At 60.1% G+C, this 14,932-nt stretch overlaps 2 protein-coding genes across 21 annotated transcripts in view; both read left to right on the top strand.

Moving 5' to 3' along the window:
• UBAP2L (ubiquitin associated protein 2 like) overlaps positions 1-6,394 on the top strand; it is a 40,095-nt gene extending 33,701 nt beyond the window's left edge. For 7 of the 20 annotated variants that reach the window (XM_032793699.2, XM_032793689.2, XM_032793695.2 and 4 more), the window contains 4 exons: positions 3,900-3,967; positions 4,485-4,682; positions 5,123-5,173; positions 5,795-6,394. In XM_032793699.2, coding sequence (XP_032649590.1) covers positions 3,900-3,967; positions 4,485-4,682; positions 5,123-5,173; positions 5,795-5,890 — 413 coding nt within the window. In that variant the 3' untranslated portion in view covers positions 5,891-6,394. The remainder of the gene's footprint in view (positions 1-3,899; positions 3,968-4,484; positions 4,683-5,122; positions 5,174-5,794) is intronic. The other 13 variants (XM_032793702.2, XM_032793697.2, XM_032793691.2 and 10 more) reach the window with 4 other exon arrangements.
• A 2,186-nt stretch (positions 6,395-8,580) lies between these two features.
• Positions 8,581-14,381, top strand: LOC116832731 (uncharacterized). The gene is made up of 7 exons (XM_032793705.2): positions 8,581-8,841; positions 10,300-11,582; positions 12,119-12,272; positions 12,799-12,897; positions 13,031-13,271; positions 13,349-13,468; positions 14,057-14,381. The coding sequence occupies exons 2-7, from the start codon at positions 10,540-10,542 to the stop codon at positions 14,209-14,211; spliced, it is 1,812 nt and encodes a 603-aa protein (XP_032649596.1). The 5' UTR covers positions 8,581-8,841; positions 10,300-10,539; the 3' UTR covers positions 14,212-14,381.
• The last annotated feature ends 551 nt before the right edge of the window (positions 14,382-14,932 follow it).

The following is a 14,932-nucleotide window of genomic DNA, read 5'->3' as shown; positions in this document are numbered from 1 at the left end:
CCTCCCTGATTGAACTAACCTCGTTATCTCTAGCTTGCTTGCTAGCATATATATACCTGCCCCTGGAAATTTCCACTACCTGCGTCTGACGAAGTGGGTATTCACCCACGAAAGCTCACGCTCCACAACGTCTGTTAGTCTATAAGGTGCCACAGGATTCTCTGCTGCTTTTACAGATCCAGACTAACACGGCTACCCCTCTGATACTTTCTAAATTACGTTTGTCTGGCTTCAGCTTCCAGCCATTGGTTCTTGTTCTGTTGCCTCTGCTAGATTGACGAGCCCTTCACTACTTGGGATTTTCTCCCTGTGAAGGTCCACACACATATCAAGTCACCCCTTGATATTTTGGATGAACTGAACAGATCAGACTCTTGGAGTTGCTCACTGCAGGGCGTTTTCTTCTGCCCTCAAATCATTTTGGGGGCTCTGCACCTTCTCCATGTTTTCAGCTTCCTTTGGAAACGTGTGCATGAGAACCAGACATGCTGTTCCAGCATCAAGCTCGTCCGTGAAGTACAGAGGTAAAATCACCTCCTTTCTCCTTAAGTCTGAGGATGGCATCTGCCCTTTTTTTGCCACAGCATCACACTGGGTGCTCACGTTCAGTTGCTTGGCTGCTATCAGTCACTACCTCCGAGAGACAGCCCCCTGATCTGTAGGGAATTACTTGTTCCTAGATGTATAATTTTCTGTTCAAACTCATTTTATTCAAATGGCGTAGCTTACCAAACAATCCGGATTGCACTTGCTGACTGCCCTGGCCTCCTCATTGTTTATCACTCTGCCATTCTCTGTTTCATCATCAGTGACTTTATATTTGTTTCCAGATCACTGGTGAAACTGTTGAACGGGGTCTGACTTAGTAGTTGTCAGTGGATGTTTGAGATGTCAGCCAGTTGTTAATCCATGTAACGTGTATCCCATAGGTATTGTACAGTGCCCGTTTTTCCATGAGAAAGTCGTCGGGCACTAAGTCAGACACTTTCCAAAAGTGTGTCTGTGCATTTACCTTTGTCACCTGAACTGGGAATCTCAAGGAAGTAAGGCTTGTTTGACAAGACCTGTTTTCTGTAAAACCAGGTTGACTGGCATTAAGTATATTCCTGTCCTTGAATTCCTTTTATCAATTGAATCCCGTATCAGCTTTTCCATTATTTGGTCTGCGATTGATGTCAGGGTGCCTGGCCTGTAGTTACCCAGGTCATCCTGCCTGTCTTTTCTTGTTTTAATGTTGACACAATAGTCGCATTCTCCCAGTCATCTGGAATTTCTCTTAAGATTTCTGCATGTGTGTTGGCAGTCTGGACTTTGTCTGACACCAGACAGTATGTGCTGGGCTCTGACAAATGGCAGGTGTCTCTAGTGTTTGTGGACAGCATCAGGGTGAGAAGGCCCAGCTGGTCTGTGTCCCCCACCATGATCTGTAAATCAGAGTAATTCTTGCTGCTGTGCTGGCCCGGTGAGTCGCTGACCCTGCCCTGGCCTTTCCAGCCTGTCCTGGTGTACTGGAGGTGGGAAATGCACAGGCCACTCTTCTTACTGCCAAGGCCAGGGGACTTCTCAGCAGCCAGGAACCTAGATCCATTTCTGCCTCAGGCCACTCTTAGTTGGCAGCCCACTGTCATCTATCTTCCCCCAAGACCTGAGCGACAGCACCTGTTGCTCTGTGCCGAAGTCTGCACCTGGCATGTAGTTTGCTGGGAAGGTGTGAGCTGAAGTGAAATCTCCACCCATCTGGTGAAGGAGGGTGTGTGTGTGTGTCGGCTCAGTCCCCGCGAACGTTGCATACAAACCAAGGGCTTTAGCTAGCACTGGGCTTGGGTGTGCGTTAGACTTGGGCGTTCCTAATGAGCGTGCTTACTAAGGGGCTGTCCTGCCCTTTCTGTGCCTTGTAGGGGCAGGAATGTGCTTCGCCCCTGCTGCCCCCAGCACGCTATGGCCACAGTCCCCTTGCTCTCAGCCCCACCTCCTTGGTTGCGAAGCCCTGGCTAGTTCAGGAGATAGGGAAATGTTCCATCCCCTCGTTGTGGCAGCCAGGAGATCCTGGAAACACTGGGCTAGCAGGGACTTCAAGAAGTAACCAAGTCCCGCCCCTGAGCTGAAGCAGGCCCAAGTAAACCTGGACCAGCCATGACTGGTGTTTGTCCAACCTGTTCTTAAACCTCCTCCCTTGGACGCTTTTGACGCTGCTTAACTCCCCTGAGAGCCAGGAAGATTTTGCTGATCCCACGTCCATCTCCCTTGCTGCAGATTGAGCCATTACTGTTATCCTACCTCCCGTGGCCGTGGAGAGCAATTGATCATTGTCCTCCTTGTAACCGCCCTTCATGGATTCAAAGACTATCCAGTTCTTAATCACTGCATCTCTGTTGTCGTCTTCTCTCAAGGCTGACCCTGCCCAGCTTTTTAACCTTTCCTCCTCGGCCCAGTTTTCTAAACCTTTGATCGTTTTTGTTGCTCTTCTCTGGACTCTCCAATTCTTCCACATCTTTCTTGAACTGGCCCCCAGAGCTGGACATGGGATCCTGCTGAGGCTTTGCCAATGCTCAGTAGAGCTGGGACAGTGACCTCTTGTGTCTTACGTGCGACGCTCCTGTTGATACGCCCCAGAGTGAGAGCAGCCTTTTTTCCACCTGCCTCGCTTCATTGACTCATTCAAGTTATGATCTCCTTGAGCCCCCAGGTTCTTTTCAGCAGTGCTAACACCTGGCCAGTTAGTCCCCTCTTTTAATTGGGCATTGAATTTTTTCCTTCCTAAGTGAAGGACTTTGCACTGTCTGTATTTAATTTCACCTTGTTGATTTCAGACCAACTCTCCAATTTATCATGGTCCTTCTGCATTCCCGTCGTCTCCTCCATCGTGCTCGCAGCCCCTCCCAGCTTAGTGTCACCTGCACGCTTGCTGAACGTGCTCTCCACTACGTTATCCAAGTCATTAATGAAAATATTGACTAGTACCAGTCCCAGGCCTGTCCCCTGCATACACCTCCCACTCTGACAGCAAACTGCTGATAACTCTTCTTTGAGGTCAGGCTTCCAACCAGTTCTGTAACCACTTTATAATAATTTTATCTAGACCACATTTCTCATTGGAGACCCAAAGAAACTGCTTTGGCAGCAAATTGTTCTCTTCTTGGAGCCAAGAGCTCCCTGTCACCCTTGCCTGATTGTCTCCTCCTTGATGGATCTTGAACATAGGGCTCGGTGCCATTGGAGCTGTTCCCTGTACCAGCATTAGCAAGGTGTGAAACGGCTCCACGCAGAAGGGCTGGGATGTGGACTGAATGCTGGTGTTGGGCCGTTTCCTCAGCACACCCCTTAGTAGTGCCGAGCCTGCCTGGCGACAGCGTGTAAGCTCTGTGGGCATGCCCCTGCGGAGCGTTCAGCTGTCTCGGGAGCACACAGCCCAGGGAGAGCACACCAGTGGAATCGGAGAGATGAGGACATGGCAGCTGGTAGAAATGAGTGGCTGTGGATGGCCAAGATCAAAGCCCCTCTGGGGACTGTGGGCTGGAAGGACAGAGCTGTCATGCCCTTTGTAGGAGCCGCTGCCGGGTGCCATCTGGGAACTCACACAAAGCAGAGGATTTCTTTTCCTGGTGTCATTGGGTTGAGGCAGGGGGGTGGGAGCAGGGTGGGGTGTCAGCCCAGGGTATTCAAGCTGGGAATGTGACAGATTCTCCACTTCCCTGAGAAGGGGCTTCCTCCTGCTGGGCAGGGGCTCTCTCCAAACCTCACCTGGAGGGGGTGACTCTCCAGTGGCTGTATTCGGTGCTGTGGCTCCTTCCTGCCCAGGAGTGGCACTGGTCCCCTGGTAACCCCAGGGTGCCCACCCCCTGCCTGCCTGCCGATGGAGCTCCTGCCTGATGCTGCCTTTTGGATTCCTCCCTCCACAGGTGTATCAGTGACATCCAGTAACACGGGAGTGCCAGACATCTCGGGCTCAGTCTACTCCAAGACCCAGGTTGGTGTCTCATCCATAGTCTCCGGGCAGATAGTAGCTGGTGGAGGGGGGCGCTCCGGGGGGACGTGCCAGGCTTTGTGGGGACTGCTGGCCTGTCTGGGTGTCTGCACTGCAGCTGGGAGTGTGCCTCTCAGCCAGTTAGACACTCACTGGCTTGGCTCGAGCTAGAGCACTGCAAACCATTGTGGACATGGCCCGAGCCTCTGCCATCGTTGTGACATCCACTCTGCTGTTTGTAGCGTGCTAGCTGGACTGAGAAGCACGCTCCCAGCTGCAGTGTAGACATGCCCCCTAATGCAGGGGGCTCTGTGGATCGATTGTCTCTCTCCCTGTGGAGGAGATCCGGCCAGGCGGGATTTGAGAGAGCGGCTGGAGATGTTGCTTTTGGGGCTGGGAAATGTCTCCCATCTGAAGCAGGCAGGGTGAAAGAGCCTCGTCCTGCACCTGCCCACGCCGTGGCCACAGCTAGCGTGGCTCTCCCCGGCACCCCTCACCCCCTGTGGTGTCTCCTTGGCAGCAGTCCTTCGAGAAGCAGGGATTTCACACTGGAACCCCGGCAGCCTCATTCAACTTGCCTTCAGCACTGGGCAGCGGTGGCCCCCTCAACCCCGCGACGGCCGCAGCATACCCACCGGCGCCATTCATGCACATCCTCACCCCGCATCAGCAGCCCCACTCGCAGATCCTCCACCACCATCTGCAGCAGGACGGCCAGGTAAGCAGCCCCCCAACCCCCTGCCAGGTTATTTCCTAGGGCTCTCTCTCGCTCTCCTGGCCCCCCGCCCCCTTCTCATGCCCCACAGCGGACACATGCAGACACGCGGTGACATGCACATGTTCGTTCACGCCTGCACATACACACACGGCCTGTGAGAGGAAGAGGTGAGGAAGGCCTGGGGTGCACTCAGCTGGGAGGTACTCAGCGCCACCCCATTGCTGCTGGGCCGTACCAGGTACGTTTAGCCATTGCCCCTCTCCCCGGGAACATACCTGGTACGTCCTGACCTCCCCATTCCCTGGAATGGCGGCTCCGCAGGCCAGCAGTGGAGGGGTTAATTGCCACCCCCATGATCCCGCCGTAGCTGTCAGGTCTAACCGTGGATTTCTATTGTCATAGTTTGTCCCTTTATTTTACATATCCTGGTACTGCAACAGCTTCCATATTTGCAGATGATACTGTGCTGCCAACGCCAGCAGGAGGACCAGGTAATGAACCTCTCTGAATGATAATGCCTTGCCCCCTCCCCACCCCCGCCCCTAGGCCCCTCAGCCCCTACTCCCGTCCCACCCTGCCAGGCAAGGAGGGAGCCCCTCAGTCAGTAAGTGCACACACACTCACACCCGCGGCACACACACACGCCCATGCTCACCCCCGCCCACCCCCTGGTTCCCTGAGCCCCAGCCCTGGTGAAGTCCTCCAGCTGCTGCTGTGTGGTGATCTTGGAAGCATTCCTCGTCTGGAGGAAGATGCGCGGAGTGGCTCATGTGGAAGCGGGAGGCGGGGGATCCCAGCTGGGTCGGGGGCTATGGGCTGAGAGAGCCGCTGGGCTGGGGGTGCGGTGCGGGCGGCCGGGCTGTCTCTCTGGGCAAGAGCCACAGCAGGTTGGCGCCATGGCTGCCTTGTGCAGCAGAGCGACACTCACCTGGCACGGTGAGGCTGGGGCAGCTCACCTGGAACCGGTCTCGCAGGTCTGCAGCTCATACCGGTGCGGGACTCCTGGGTTTCAGGGCAAGGCGTGTCCTGGCAGGCCGGGCTCAGGACCCCGGGGATTCTTAGGGCTTCCAGCTCCCCCCAGTAACCCTCTGCTTCCCCTCCACTCCCCCCAGAGCGGCACCGGACAGCGCAGCCAGGGCAGCTCCATCCCCCAGAAATCCCAGGCCAACAAGTCCACCTACAACAGCTACAACTGGGGCGCCAACTGAGGCTGCAGCAGCCCTGCGCCCCTCGCCACTTGCTTCTGGAAGAGAAACATACCGAAAACGACAACAACGGAACCCGGGGAGGAGAGCGCCCCCTATCCCCCGGCACAGCGCCAGCAGCCCCCAGGGCAGGCTGGCCACATGGCTCTGCATTGTCTGTTTTCAGCCACCTTTCCTGTTGTATGTAATATAGAATTTGTATTCTCTCTCTCTCTCTCTCTCTCTCTCTCTCTCTCTCTGCGTTCAGACTCTGAACCGTTTGCCGTAGGGGCCTTTTTTGTTTTTTACTCCTTTCTCTCCCCCCTTCTCCCCACATCCTGCTGACCCCAGTGGACCCGAAGGAGTGGAAAGCTGCAAGTCCACCTACAGCAAACCCCCTTTACTATTAGGAATAAGAACAGTCATTGATATGAACAGCATTGTCCGATGAATTAGTTGAAGTGTTTTTTGTACTGTGTTCTAAATTTAATGGATAAATGTGTCTTGTATATAAAAACGAAAACCCCACGCCGTCCTGGAGTCCTCATTTCCTCTGCACACTCCATCGCTCCCGCCAGCCCCGGAGGGCATGTGGAGGGAAACCCTCTCTCCTTTCAGTTCTCCGTCTGCCTCCTTCCCCACAGTGGGCCCCAGGCCAGGCCCTCTCCCCCCTCCCTTCCCCCCCCCGCACGCTGTAAGTATATTCTGCTTTTGGGTTTTTTTGGTCTTTTTTTTTCTATGCAGTCGAGATCTTGTATTTTTCAGTTGGAACTGGTCACTTCAAATGAAGCCCCTGTGGGGGTTATTTACTAAAAGAGAATAAAGATCACAAAGTGATGTGTGTATTTTTTAATACCTACCTTCTGAGCCTTGGGCAGGATTTTTGTCACCGGGCCCTGGAGCAGGTCACAGATGCTGGCGAGGGAAAGCAGCGGCCTGGGCCCTGGCACGTGTCCTGATGGGTAGTGGAGGAGGCCAGGCCCGCTCCATCTCCGGGCCTGCATGCCTCCTTTTGTTTACACCCATGTCTCAGCAGCTGCTGGCCGCCCCCCCTCATGGTCCCCAGGCATCTCTGCCCTTTCCAGGCCCGCACCTTGGTTGGCCCAGGTGCAGGCATGTTCTCCTGCCCCAGACAAAGTGGTCACTGGCTGCAGGCGGTGACGCAGTGGAACTGCGCTCTTGTTAGGAGCTCTTTGCTTAGTCCCCACCCTGACACTGCCTGTCTCCTGCATGCCACTGCCACGTGGGCAGGCCTGACCCCTCCTTACTGCCCTGTCTAAGGCTGTGCAGGGGTTCTGGGCAGAATCCCCCAGGGCCATTCCCGCACTGTGCAGGAGATGGGGCAGGAGTCTCTCCTGGGCAGAGGCTGCCACCCAGTGGTGACTAACAGACTAGCTCCTGCTGACCTCCCTGCATGGGGAGGATGGGGCTGGCTTTACAGCCCCCACCCTGGCTGGCTAATGTGCTGCAGAGCCCACACCTGGGCTGGGGTTCAAAGTGCTGGGAGGGTCTCTGCTGCCCAGGCCCTCCTAGCCCCTCCTCAGTCCCCGCCTTGCCCCAGAACACACCTCCTCAGTTTTCTCTAAGAGCTGCTGGCCTTTTGGGGTCCTGTCTCGCAGTGACCAGCTCTCCTCCTCTCTGGGAGGCAGGAGGGGCGGGTGGGTTGTAGCCCCTCTGGAGGAACTGTCTCTGGGTTGGTAAATTGACCAGGCAGTTGGTTGATCACAGCTTGGTTCATAATGAAACATACTGGAGACCGGAGAGCTGACATCAGCCAGGTTTTTTGCTAAAGTCCATGACGTGGGGGAGGAAAATGGGTTTAACCCAACCCAGTTCCCGGGAAGCCGTTCTGTGCAGCGTGGCTCGGTTCACACACATGCTGAAGCTACGTGCTTCCACTGGGAGCATTTGTAGGCTAATGTGACAAGTTACAGAACTTTCTACCTGCCCCTCACGGCTGACCCATCCGTTTGTTCCATTCCCTTAACTTCCAGCTCTGTCCCTGCCTTCTCCTTGGGCTGGGTACTCGCATTCCAGGTGCTGCTCCGGTCCCCCCTTGTACCAGGGCAGAACGTTGCTCTTTGCACCTTTGACAAGTTTCCTGTTTTCCGATACCAAAGCTGACAGCCGCTTTGCGAAGTGCTCTGTGATTTGCAGCCCTTTGGGCCCTGGAATGGTTAGAAATCCCTACACCCCATATAGCGAGCACCCTGGTGCTGCGTGCTGGTGTACATGGTGTGACGTGATCTTTGTGAGCCTGGCAGACAGTGATCACCCTTCCCCAGTCAGGGCTTTGCAGGCGGTGCAAGGGCTTGTCAGCAGGGCTGTGCCCCAGGCTAGAGCTGCATGTGGCGGTGGCTAGGAACATCCAGCCTGGCCCTTGGTTCCTGGAGGGGGGTGGCTCCCACCTTGTCCCCAGTTGGTGCTGTGCAGGCCCCCTCAGCAGCAGGATCCTGTAGGTTCCAAGCTGCGCCCCAGGGGGCAGTTACCCCTCACTAGGGCTCTCTGGGCCAGGGGTTAATGGGGGTGAAGAGCGGTGCTCAGGGTGGCTGTTCCTGCAGCAGCAGGACCGTGCAATTGGGGGTGGGGGGCAGACGGAGTGAGGGGGGAGCTGTGGCCCTGACACCTCATTGTCTGACATCCCCTTTACCCCAGCTTGGCTGCACCAAGGGGCTGCAGAGACACCTCCCCGTGCAGCAGCCCCATGGCGGGCTCTGTCGAGAAGGGAAGCCGTGGCGGCTTGTCCCAGGCCCAGCGGAAGCAGGTGGGCAGGAAGTTGCCCCTGCACCTTGCTGTGCTGCTCGCAGAGAGCGGGAAGGCCCTGCCTTTCTAACCCAGAGGCTGCTCAGCACCCCACGTGCACAGCAACGGCCAAGCAAGAGCCTCTTCCGGCTCCGGCCCCTTGGTGGTGCCTGAGTCGGGGAGGCTACAGCATCAGCTGACTGCCACCCCCAAGGCTGGGGCTCTTCTGCAGGGTAAGGCCAGGTCAGACCTGCTGGTGGAGGGGGCAGAAACTGGCAGAGACACCCCCCCCCACTGACAGCAGTACTGGGAGGAGGGCTGGTCCCATGTGCCCCCTCTTGGAGGGTTTATTGAGTACCCTGGGCAGCTGCTCAGGAGGTTGGGGGATGGGAACGGGGTGAGAGGTGGGGGAGAGGTTACCTGGCTCCTTGGCGGTGTGTTTTGGGAGAGGCGCCGGGGGGAGGAGGGGCAGCAGAAGGCCAAGGCTGCGCTTGCTCTGTCCACGTAATCACAGGCTGTCTTCACCCTGTCCTCATGGCCGTGCATCTGCTCTAACCCTCCGCTGCTGGGAGAGGGGAGGTGCTGCCTCTCATGTGATGGGGAGTGGGGGGCACCTGGATGAACCCCAAAAGCGCCGCATCCTGGCTACTTGTGATGGAAGGTGCCTGGAACTTCTCTGGACCCCGCTGTCCTGGCCAAATGCCCACTTGAGCGACTCCTCTCCTCATCCCTTGGTTCCCCAGCAGCTGGGGTGAGTGCATCCCTGCCCTCAACAGCTGGCTTCAACGGGCCCATTTAAGACACGTTGCCCAGCTCACCATCAGACAGTTCAACCCAAACCTCCGGCCCCTCGCTGCTCCCCGGGAGGAGCAAGGAACAAAGTCAGCTGCCCTCTGCACACATCCGGCTAGGTCCAGCACCTGGCTGAACGCAGACAGGACCCGTTCACTTGGGGTCCCATGTGCAGGCAGAAATGCAGCAGGGTCTGGGTAACTGGTGCCCGTCGGGCTGTGGGGTCTGGGCAGTCAACGCCCATGGCATCTGGGTGGCTGGTGCCCATCAGACCGTGGGGGTCCAGGCTGTAAACTTGCAGCAGAATAAAATCCCTGTTTTAATGATTTTTGTAAATCTCATTACAAATCAGCTGCTGTTTGTTTTTTTTGCAAAATGTTTTTTTCCCTTTAACAAAACCTGGCTCTGGGTGCCGAACAACCCCCCACCCCCACCCCATTCTCCCTGTTATCCAGCTGATCTGTTGCATCTCAGAGGTGGCTGAAGCCATCCCTGGCTAGTTTATAAAGTGCTTCTGGATGCAGGATTCAACTGGTCTGGCTCGAGTCCTGCTCACCCAGCACCGGGCGCTGCCTGCCCTCTCCCAGAGCCTCATCCTTCTTGCAGGCAACCAAATCCCAAAGACACTGGAGTTTGTTCAGTCCCAGCCCCGCCCAGAACACGAGACAGTCGGTGCCATGCCTGGCCCCAGTCATGCGGGGGTTAAATGGCTCCCTCCCACGCCAGGGCAGGTTCTGTCTAGATGGCACCTTAAATAACTTGGTGGCTCCAAAGCACCTGGTAATGACATGCTTTGGGGAGTGAGACTCCGGTGGGGGAGTGCCCAGGCCAGGCCCTGCCACACGGAGACGGAGCAGGATCCAGGGAATCAAACCCTCTTTGGCTTATGCTTCCAACAGGTCCAGGAGGGACGCAGCAGCCCAGGGCACCCCACGGTCAGATCATCTCCTCAGTCGCTGTCCCGGTCCACTCTGGGCGAGGCAGGGGGGAGCATCCCCCAGGATGGACATGCCAGGATTGGCTGGGGGAAGCTGACGGATCCAGCAGGACCAGCTACGAGGGATCCAGCGGGATCAGCTGGGGATCCCCCAGCCGCCCTGTGGGGGACGGACTTGTAGCTTCCTCACCTGCTGCTGGGAATGGAGCCAGTTGCTGCCCAGATCCCCCACCTGGGCCCTGGCCAACCCCGAGCTGGGAGCTGTGCCACCACAGCCAGGCCTTGGCGAGCTGGGAGCTGTGACAGCCCACAGGGGCCGGGGCCCTCCCCGCGTTTCCAAGTGAGGCCTCTGCAGGAGGCGTCGGCCCAGAGGGCCCTTGGCCTCCCGAGCCTCAGCCTGCAGGAGCGGATCGAGTTCTTCCAGAAGAAGTTGGCCGCAAGCGAGGAACCTGGCCCCCGGCCTCTCCGGCCCCCCAGCTCCCGGGCCTGGGGGAGGTGGGGCCAGGAGCTGAGGCCCAGTGGCAGGGACTGGCCGCCCCGCAGGAGTGAGGAGAGAGTCTCGTCCAGCAGGGACCCAGCCCTGCGCCCCAGCAGCTCCGGGCCTCCTGCCCAGATGGAGTCAGCTGGGGAGACGCAGACTCCCCCCGGCGGAGGCAGGGGCCTCTGCGTGGGGCCAGGCTGCTCCGTCAGGGAGCAGGTTCGCTCCTTCGAGCTGCGCTTCGGGGCGAGCCAGGCTCCCTGTGCGGCTGCTGCCCCCCGGGGCAGAGGCAGACTAACAGGGAGGCAAAGCCAGGCAGCCTGGGGCAGGGAGCTGGAGCCACGGCCCCCCGGGAAAGGGCAACGACTCTCAGCCCTGCCAGCCAGCCTGTGCCTGCCCCAGCCGGAGCCACCAGCCCCTGAGCAGCCCCAGGGGGGCAGGAGAGCAGGAGCCAGGGCCCCGAGGCTGTCTTGGACCCCCACAGACGCCAGCAGACCCAAGGCGGCCTGGGGGGAAGGTCCAGTTGGTGAGGGGCTGCCAGGGGCCAGGCCTGCTGGGGGGCTATTCCACAGCCACCTGCCCAGGTACTGCCCCCTGACATCCTCCCCGTTCCCCACAGAGGGCAGGGCCCCAGAGCTGCCCCCGGCCCTGCCCCCCGCCCCCTGGGGCCTGGGGGAGTCCGACGGGGACGACTCTGACTCCACAGAGTCCTCACTCACCGCCCCCAGTGAGCAGAGCCAGCTGGATGGCAGGAGCTTCGCCCTCAGGTGGGTAGCTGGGCTGGAGCCGGCCCTAGGGTCTCCCTTCCTGCTCAGTCCTGCCTGGCAGCCTGGGCCTGGGGAGCCCTTGCCCCCTTTCTCTATGCTGGGGGGGCCTGGCGCCCTGCTGGTACCAAAGCCAGGGTAACCCAGGGTGGCTGGGTGTGCGAACGTCGCACTGAGAGCCCAGTGCCAGCCACCCTTGGCAGAGCTGGGCAGGACCCAGGGGCCAGGAGCTGAGCGGAGGGGGCAGGGAGCAGGGCTCTGCTGGGATGGGCGAGGGCCTTTGGGGGGCAGCTGGGATTGGTGCAAGGTGCCTGAACCCTGGGAGATAGAGGCAGTGTTGGGGAGTGCTAGGGGCAGTGTTGGGGGGCAGGTGTGGGTGCTGGGAGGCAGTGTTGGGGGGTGGGGGCAGGCGTGGGTGCTGGGGGGCAGTGTTGGGAGGTTGGGGGTGAGGGGCAGAGTTGAGTGGGGGCTGGTGTGGGTGCTGGGGCCTCCATGAGAGGGTGGGCACCTGGCCGTGATGGGGTTTCTCCTGCCCCCAGCGTGGCCGAGCTGAGGGAGTTTGGCCTGGATGAGGGACACTCGGCATCACTGAACTCCAGCCTGTCCGGCCTGTCCATGGTGTCCCTGATCCCAGCCCAAGACCTGGAGCAGCTGCTGGAGGAGGTGAAGGGCCTGGGACATGAGAGCCAGCAGGTATGTGCTGCCTGAGGGATGCCGTCCGCCTGTCTGTCCCCCTCAGCCTGTGCACGGGACCTGTCCTGGCTGGGCCCCAGGCCCCGGGACCCAGGCAAGATTGAGCCGGGTTGGGTGGGGTCAGAGTGAAGAGGCTCGGGCCAGAGCTCCATGTCGGGCTGGGTCTGCGCGTCGGGCTGGGGCTCCCCATCAGGCTGGGTCTCCGCGTCGGGCTGGGTCTGCGCGTTGGGCCGGGGCTCCCCATCGGGCTGGGTCTCCGCGTCAGGCCGGGGCTCCCTGTTGGGCCGGGGCTCCCCATCGGGGTGGGTCTCTGCGTTGGGCTGGTCGGGGGCAGGGGAGTTAAAGCTGATCCTTCCTGTGGCCTGCGCCCAGCTGTCAGAGGAGCAGAGGGAATGGCTGCAGCTGGTGGGGGCACGTCATTCCCCAGCCCAGATGCCCGGGCGCAGACCGGGAAGGAGGGGAGCCTTGTCCCCCAGCCTTGGGCTCTGCAGAGGCCCCAGCCCCTGACTGGCCTCTCTCCCAGCAGCACCTCCAGGAGATCCAGGTTGTCGTGCTGCACAAGGACCAGGGGGCCGGGCTGGGCTTCAGCCTGGCAGGGGGCAGCGACCAGCACAAGAGGGTGACGGTGAGTGCCGGGGTCCCCAGGGAGCCGCAGGGGGAGGGGGGCCTGTGACTGGCAGGGCCGGCGGGATGAGAGTGGAGGGTGGGCCTCGACTCTAGGGGCTAATGCTTCAGCCCCCTGCCATGATTCCCTGCAGATCCACAGCGTCTTTACCGGAGGCCTGGCTGCCCAGGAGGGCACCATCCAGCCAGGGGATGAGGTTGTCTCCATCAATGGGCACTCGCTGGTGGGCTGCAGCCATGGGGAGGCGCTGCAAACGCTGCACCGGGCCCGGCCCGCCCGGCAGGCCATTGTGGTGCTGCGGAAGGGGGGAGTGGATAGGCTCCCCAACGGCTCCCTCCCAGCACCAGGCCCACAGCCCCCTCCATCAGCACCAGGTGAGTGACGGCCAGACAGGGCCCTGAGCTGAACAGGGAGAGGCTGGCGTCTGACAGCTCTGTCTGTCCCCCCACAGACACCATGGTGAGGCCCGTGCAGGTGGTGAAAGACGCCAACGGGCTCAGATTCAGCCTGGACGGGGGACGGGGGTCGCTGCAGGGGGACAGGCCACTGACCGTCAAGAAGATCTTCCAGGGTGAGAGACGGGGGGGGCAGTGTAGGGGTCAGACAGGGCTGCCCCGCTAGGGTGGGCAGCAACTGAACCAAGCCCCCTCCGGAGGCCTTTGTGTGAAGCAGGTCTGAGGGGCTCTAGAGAGGAGGGAGCGTTAGAGACCCAGTGTCCAGCCATGCTGACTGAGGGCATGGGGGGATCGGAGCTCGCCCGGTGCTCCCTGCGCTGCCCCTGCTCCCTGAGCAGCGACCTCCTGTCTGCAGGGCTGCGGAGCTGGCAGAGCAAGAGAGAGGGAGATAGTGGCAGGGGGAGGCTGACTGGGGTAGGGAGTCACGCTCTGCACAGGAGCAGCTCCCAGCCCATCGCTGCCCTGTGGGTCCCCGCGACTGTCATCAGGGAGGCCTGGCTTTACCCTCGCAGCAGCCCCGGCGGGGGAGAGGGCTCAGGGAACAAAGTCCCCCATTGCAAGTGGAGAAATCCCCCCGCCCCCCATCCCTACAGCTGGCCCTTTCCCCATGGTCCCTGCTTCATCACCCTGTCTGCATGTGGCCCCAGTGCAGCCCCTCGATCCAGGTCCAGGGTCCAGGGTCCTCACCCTGATGTCTCCTGCAGGGGGCCCCAAGGACCTCCTGCAGCCTGGGGACGAGGTGCTCCAGATCGGGGAGAGGAGCCTGCAGGGGCTGATGCGGCTCGAGGCCTGGCAGCTCATCAGGGCCCTGCCCATGGGACCCGTCCAGCTCCTTGTGAGAAAGAAGGGAAAGCTCTGACAGCCGTGAGATTTGCACCCAAACTGGACTTGAGCCCCCAACAGCGCCGGCGTCTCCAGATGGCTGGGGCAGATACATGCCTCCCGCAGCGCCAGCGCAGAGATGGTTTTCAATGTGGAGGTCTTGTTTCCTGGGCCTCAGTTTCCCTCTCCATACAATGGGGAACATAATCCTGCCTTCGTCTGGCCTGTTTATATCACGAGCACTTCAGAGCAGGAACAGTTCCCGTGTGACTGGGCTGCGCCTGGCCCAACGGGGGGTGGCCGGCACAAGGGGCCCCGATGTCTCTGGGGTGGGGGCCACGCCCGGCACGAGGGGCCCCGATCTCTCTGGGGTGCGGGCCGTGCCCGGCATGAGGGGCCACCAATGTCTCTGGGGTGGGGGTGCCCAGCACGAGGGGCCCCCAAACTCCCTGGGGTGGGGGTGCCTGGCACGAAGGGCCCCGATCTCCCTGGGATGGGGTGCCTGGCACGAGGGGCCCCCAAACTCCCTGGGGTGGGGGTGCCTGGCACAAAGGGCCCCGATCTCCCTGGGATGGGGTGCCTGGCACGAGGGGCCCCCAAACTCCCTGGGGTGGGGGTGCCTGGCACAAAGGGCCCCGATCTCCCTGGGATGGGGTGCCTGGCACGAGGGGCCCCCAAACTCCCTGGGGTGGGGGTGCCTGGCACAAGGGCCCCGATCTCCCTGGGGTGGGGGTGCCTGGCACGAGGGGCCCCCAAAC

This window comes from Chelonoidis abingdonii, chromosome 11, assembly GCF_003597395.2.
Source record: "Chelonoidis abingdonii isolate Lonesome George chromosome 11, CheloAbing_2.0, whole genome shotgun sequence".
Taxonomy (NCBI): domain Eukaryota; kingdom Metazoa; phylum Chordata; order Testudines; family Testudinidae; genus Chelonoidis; species Chelonoidis abingdonii.
The sequence above is the reverse complement of the archived record's forward strand: the minus strand, read 5'-3'. Positions and strand labels throughout refer to the sequence as shown.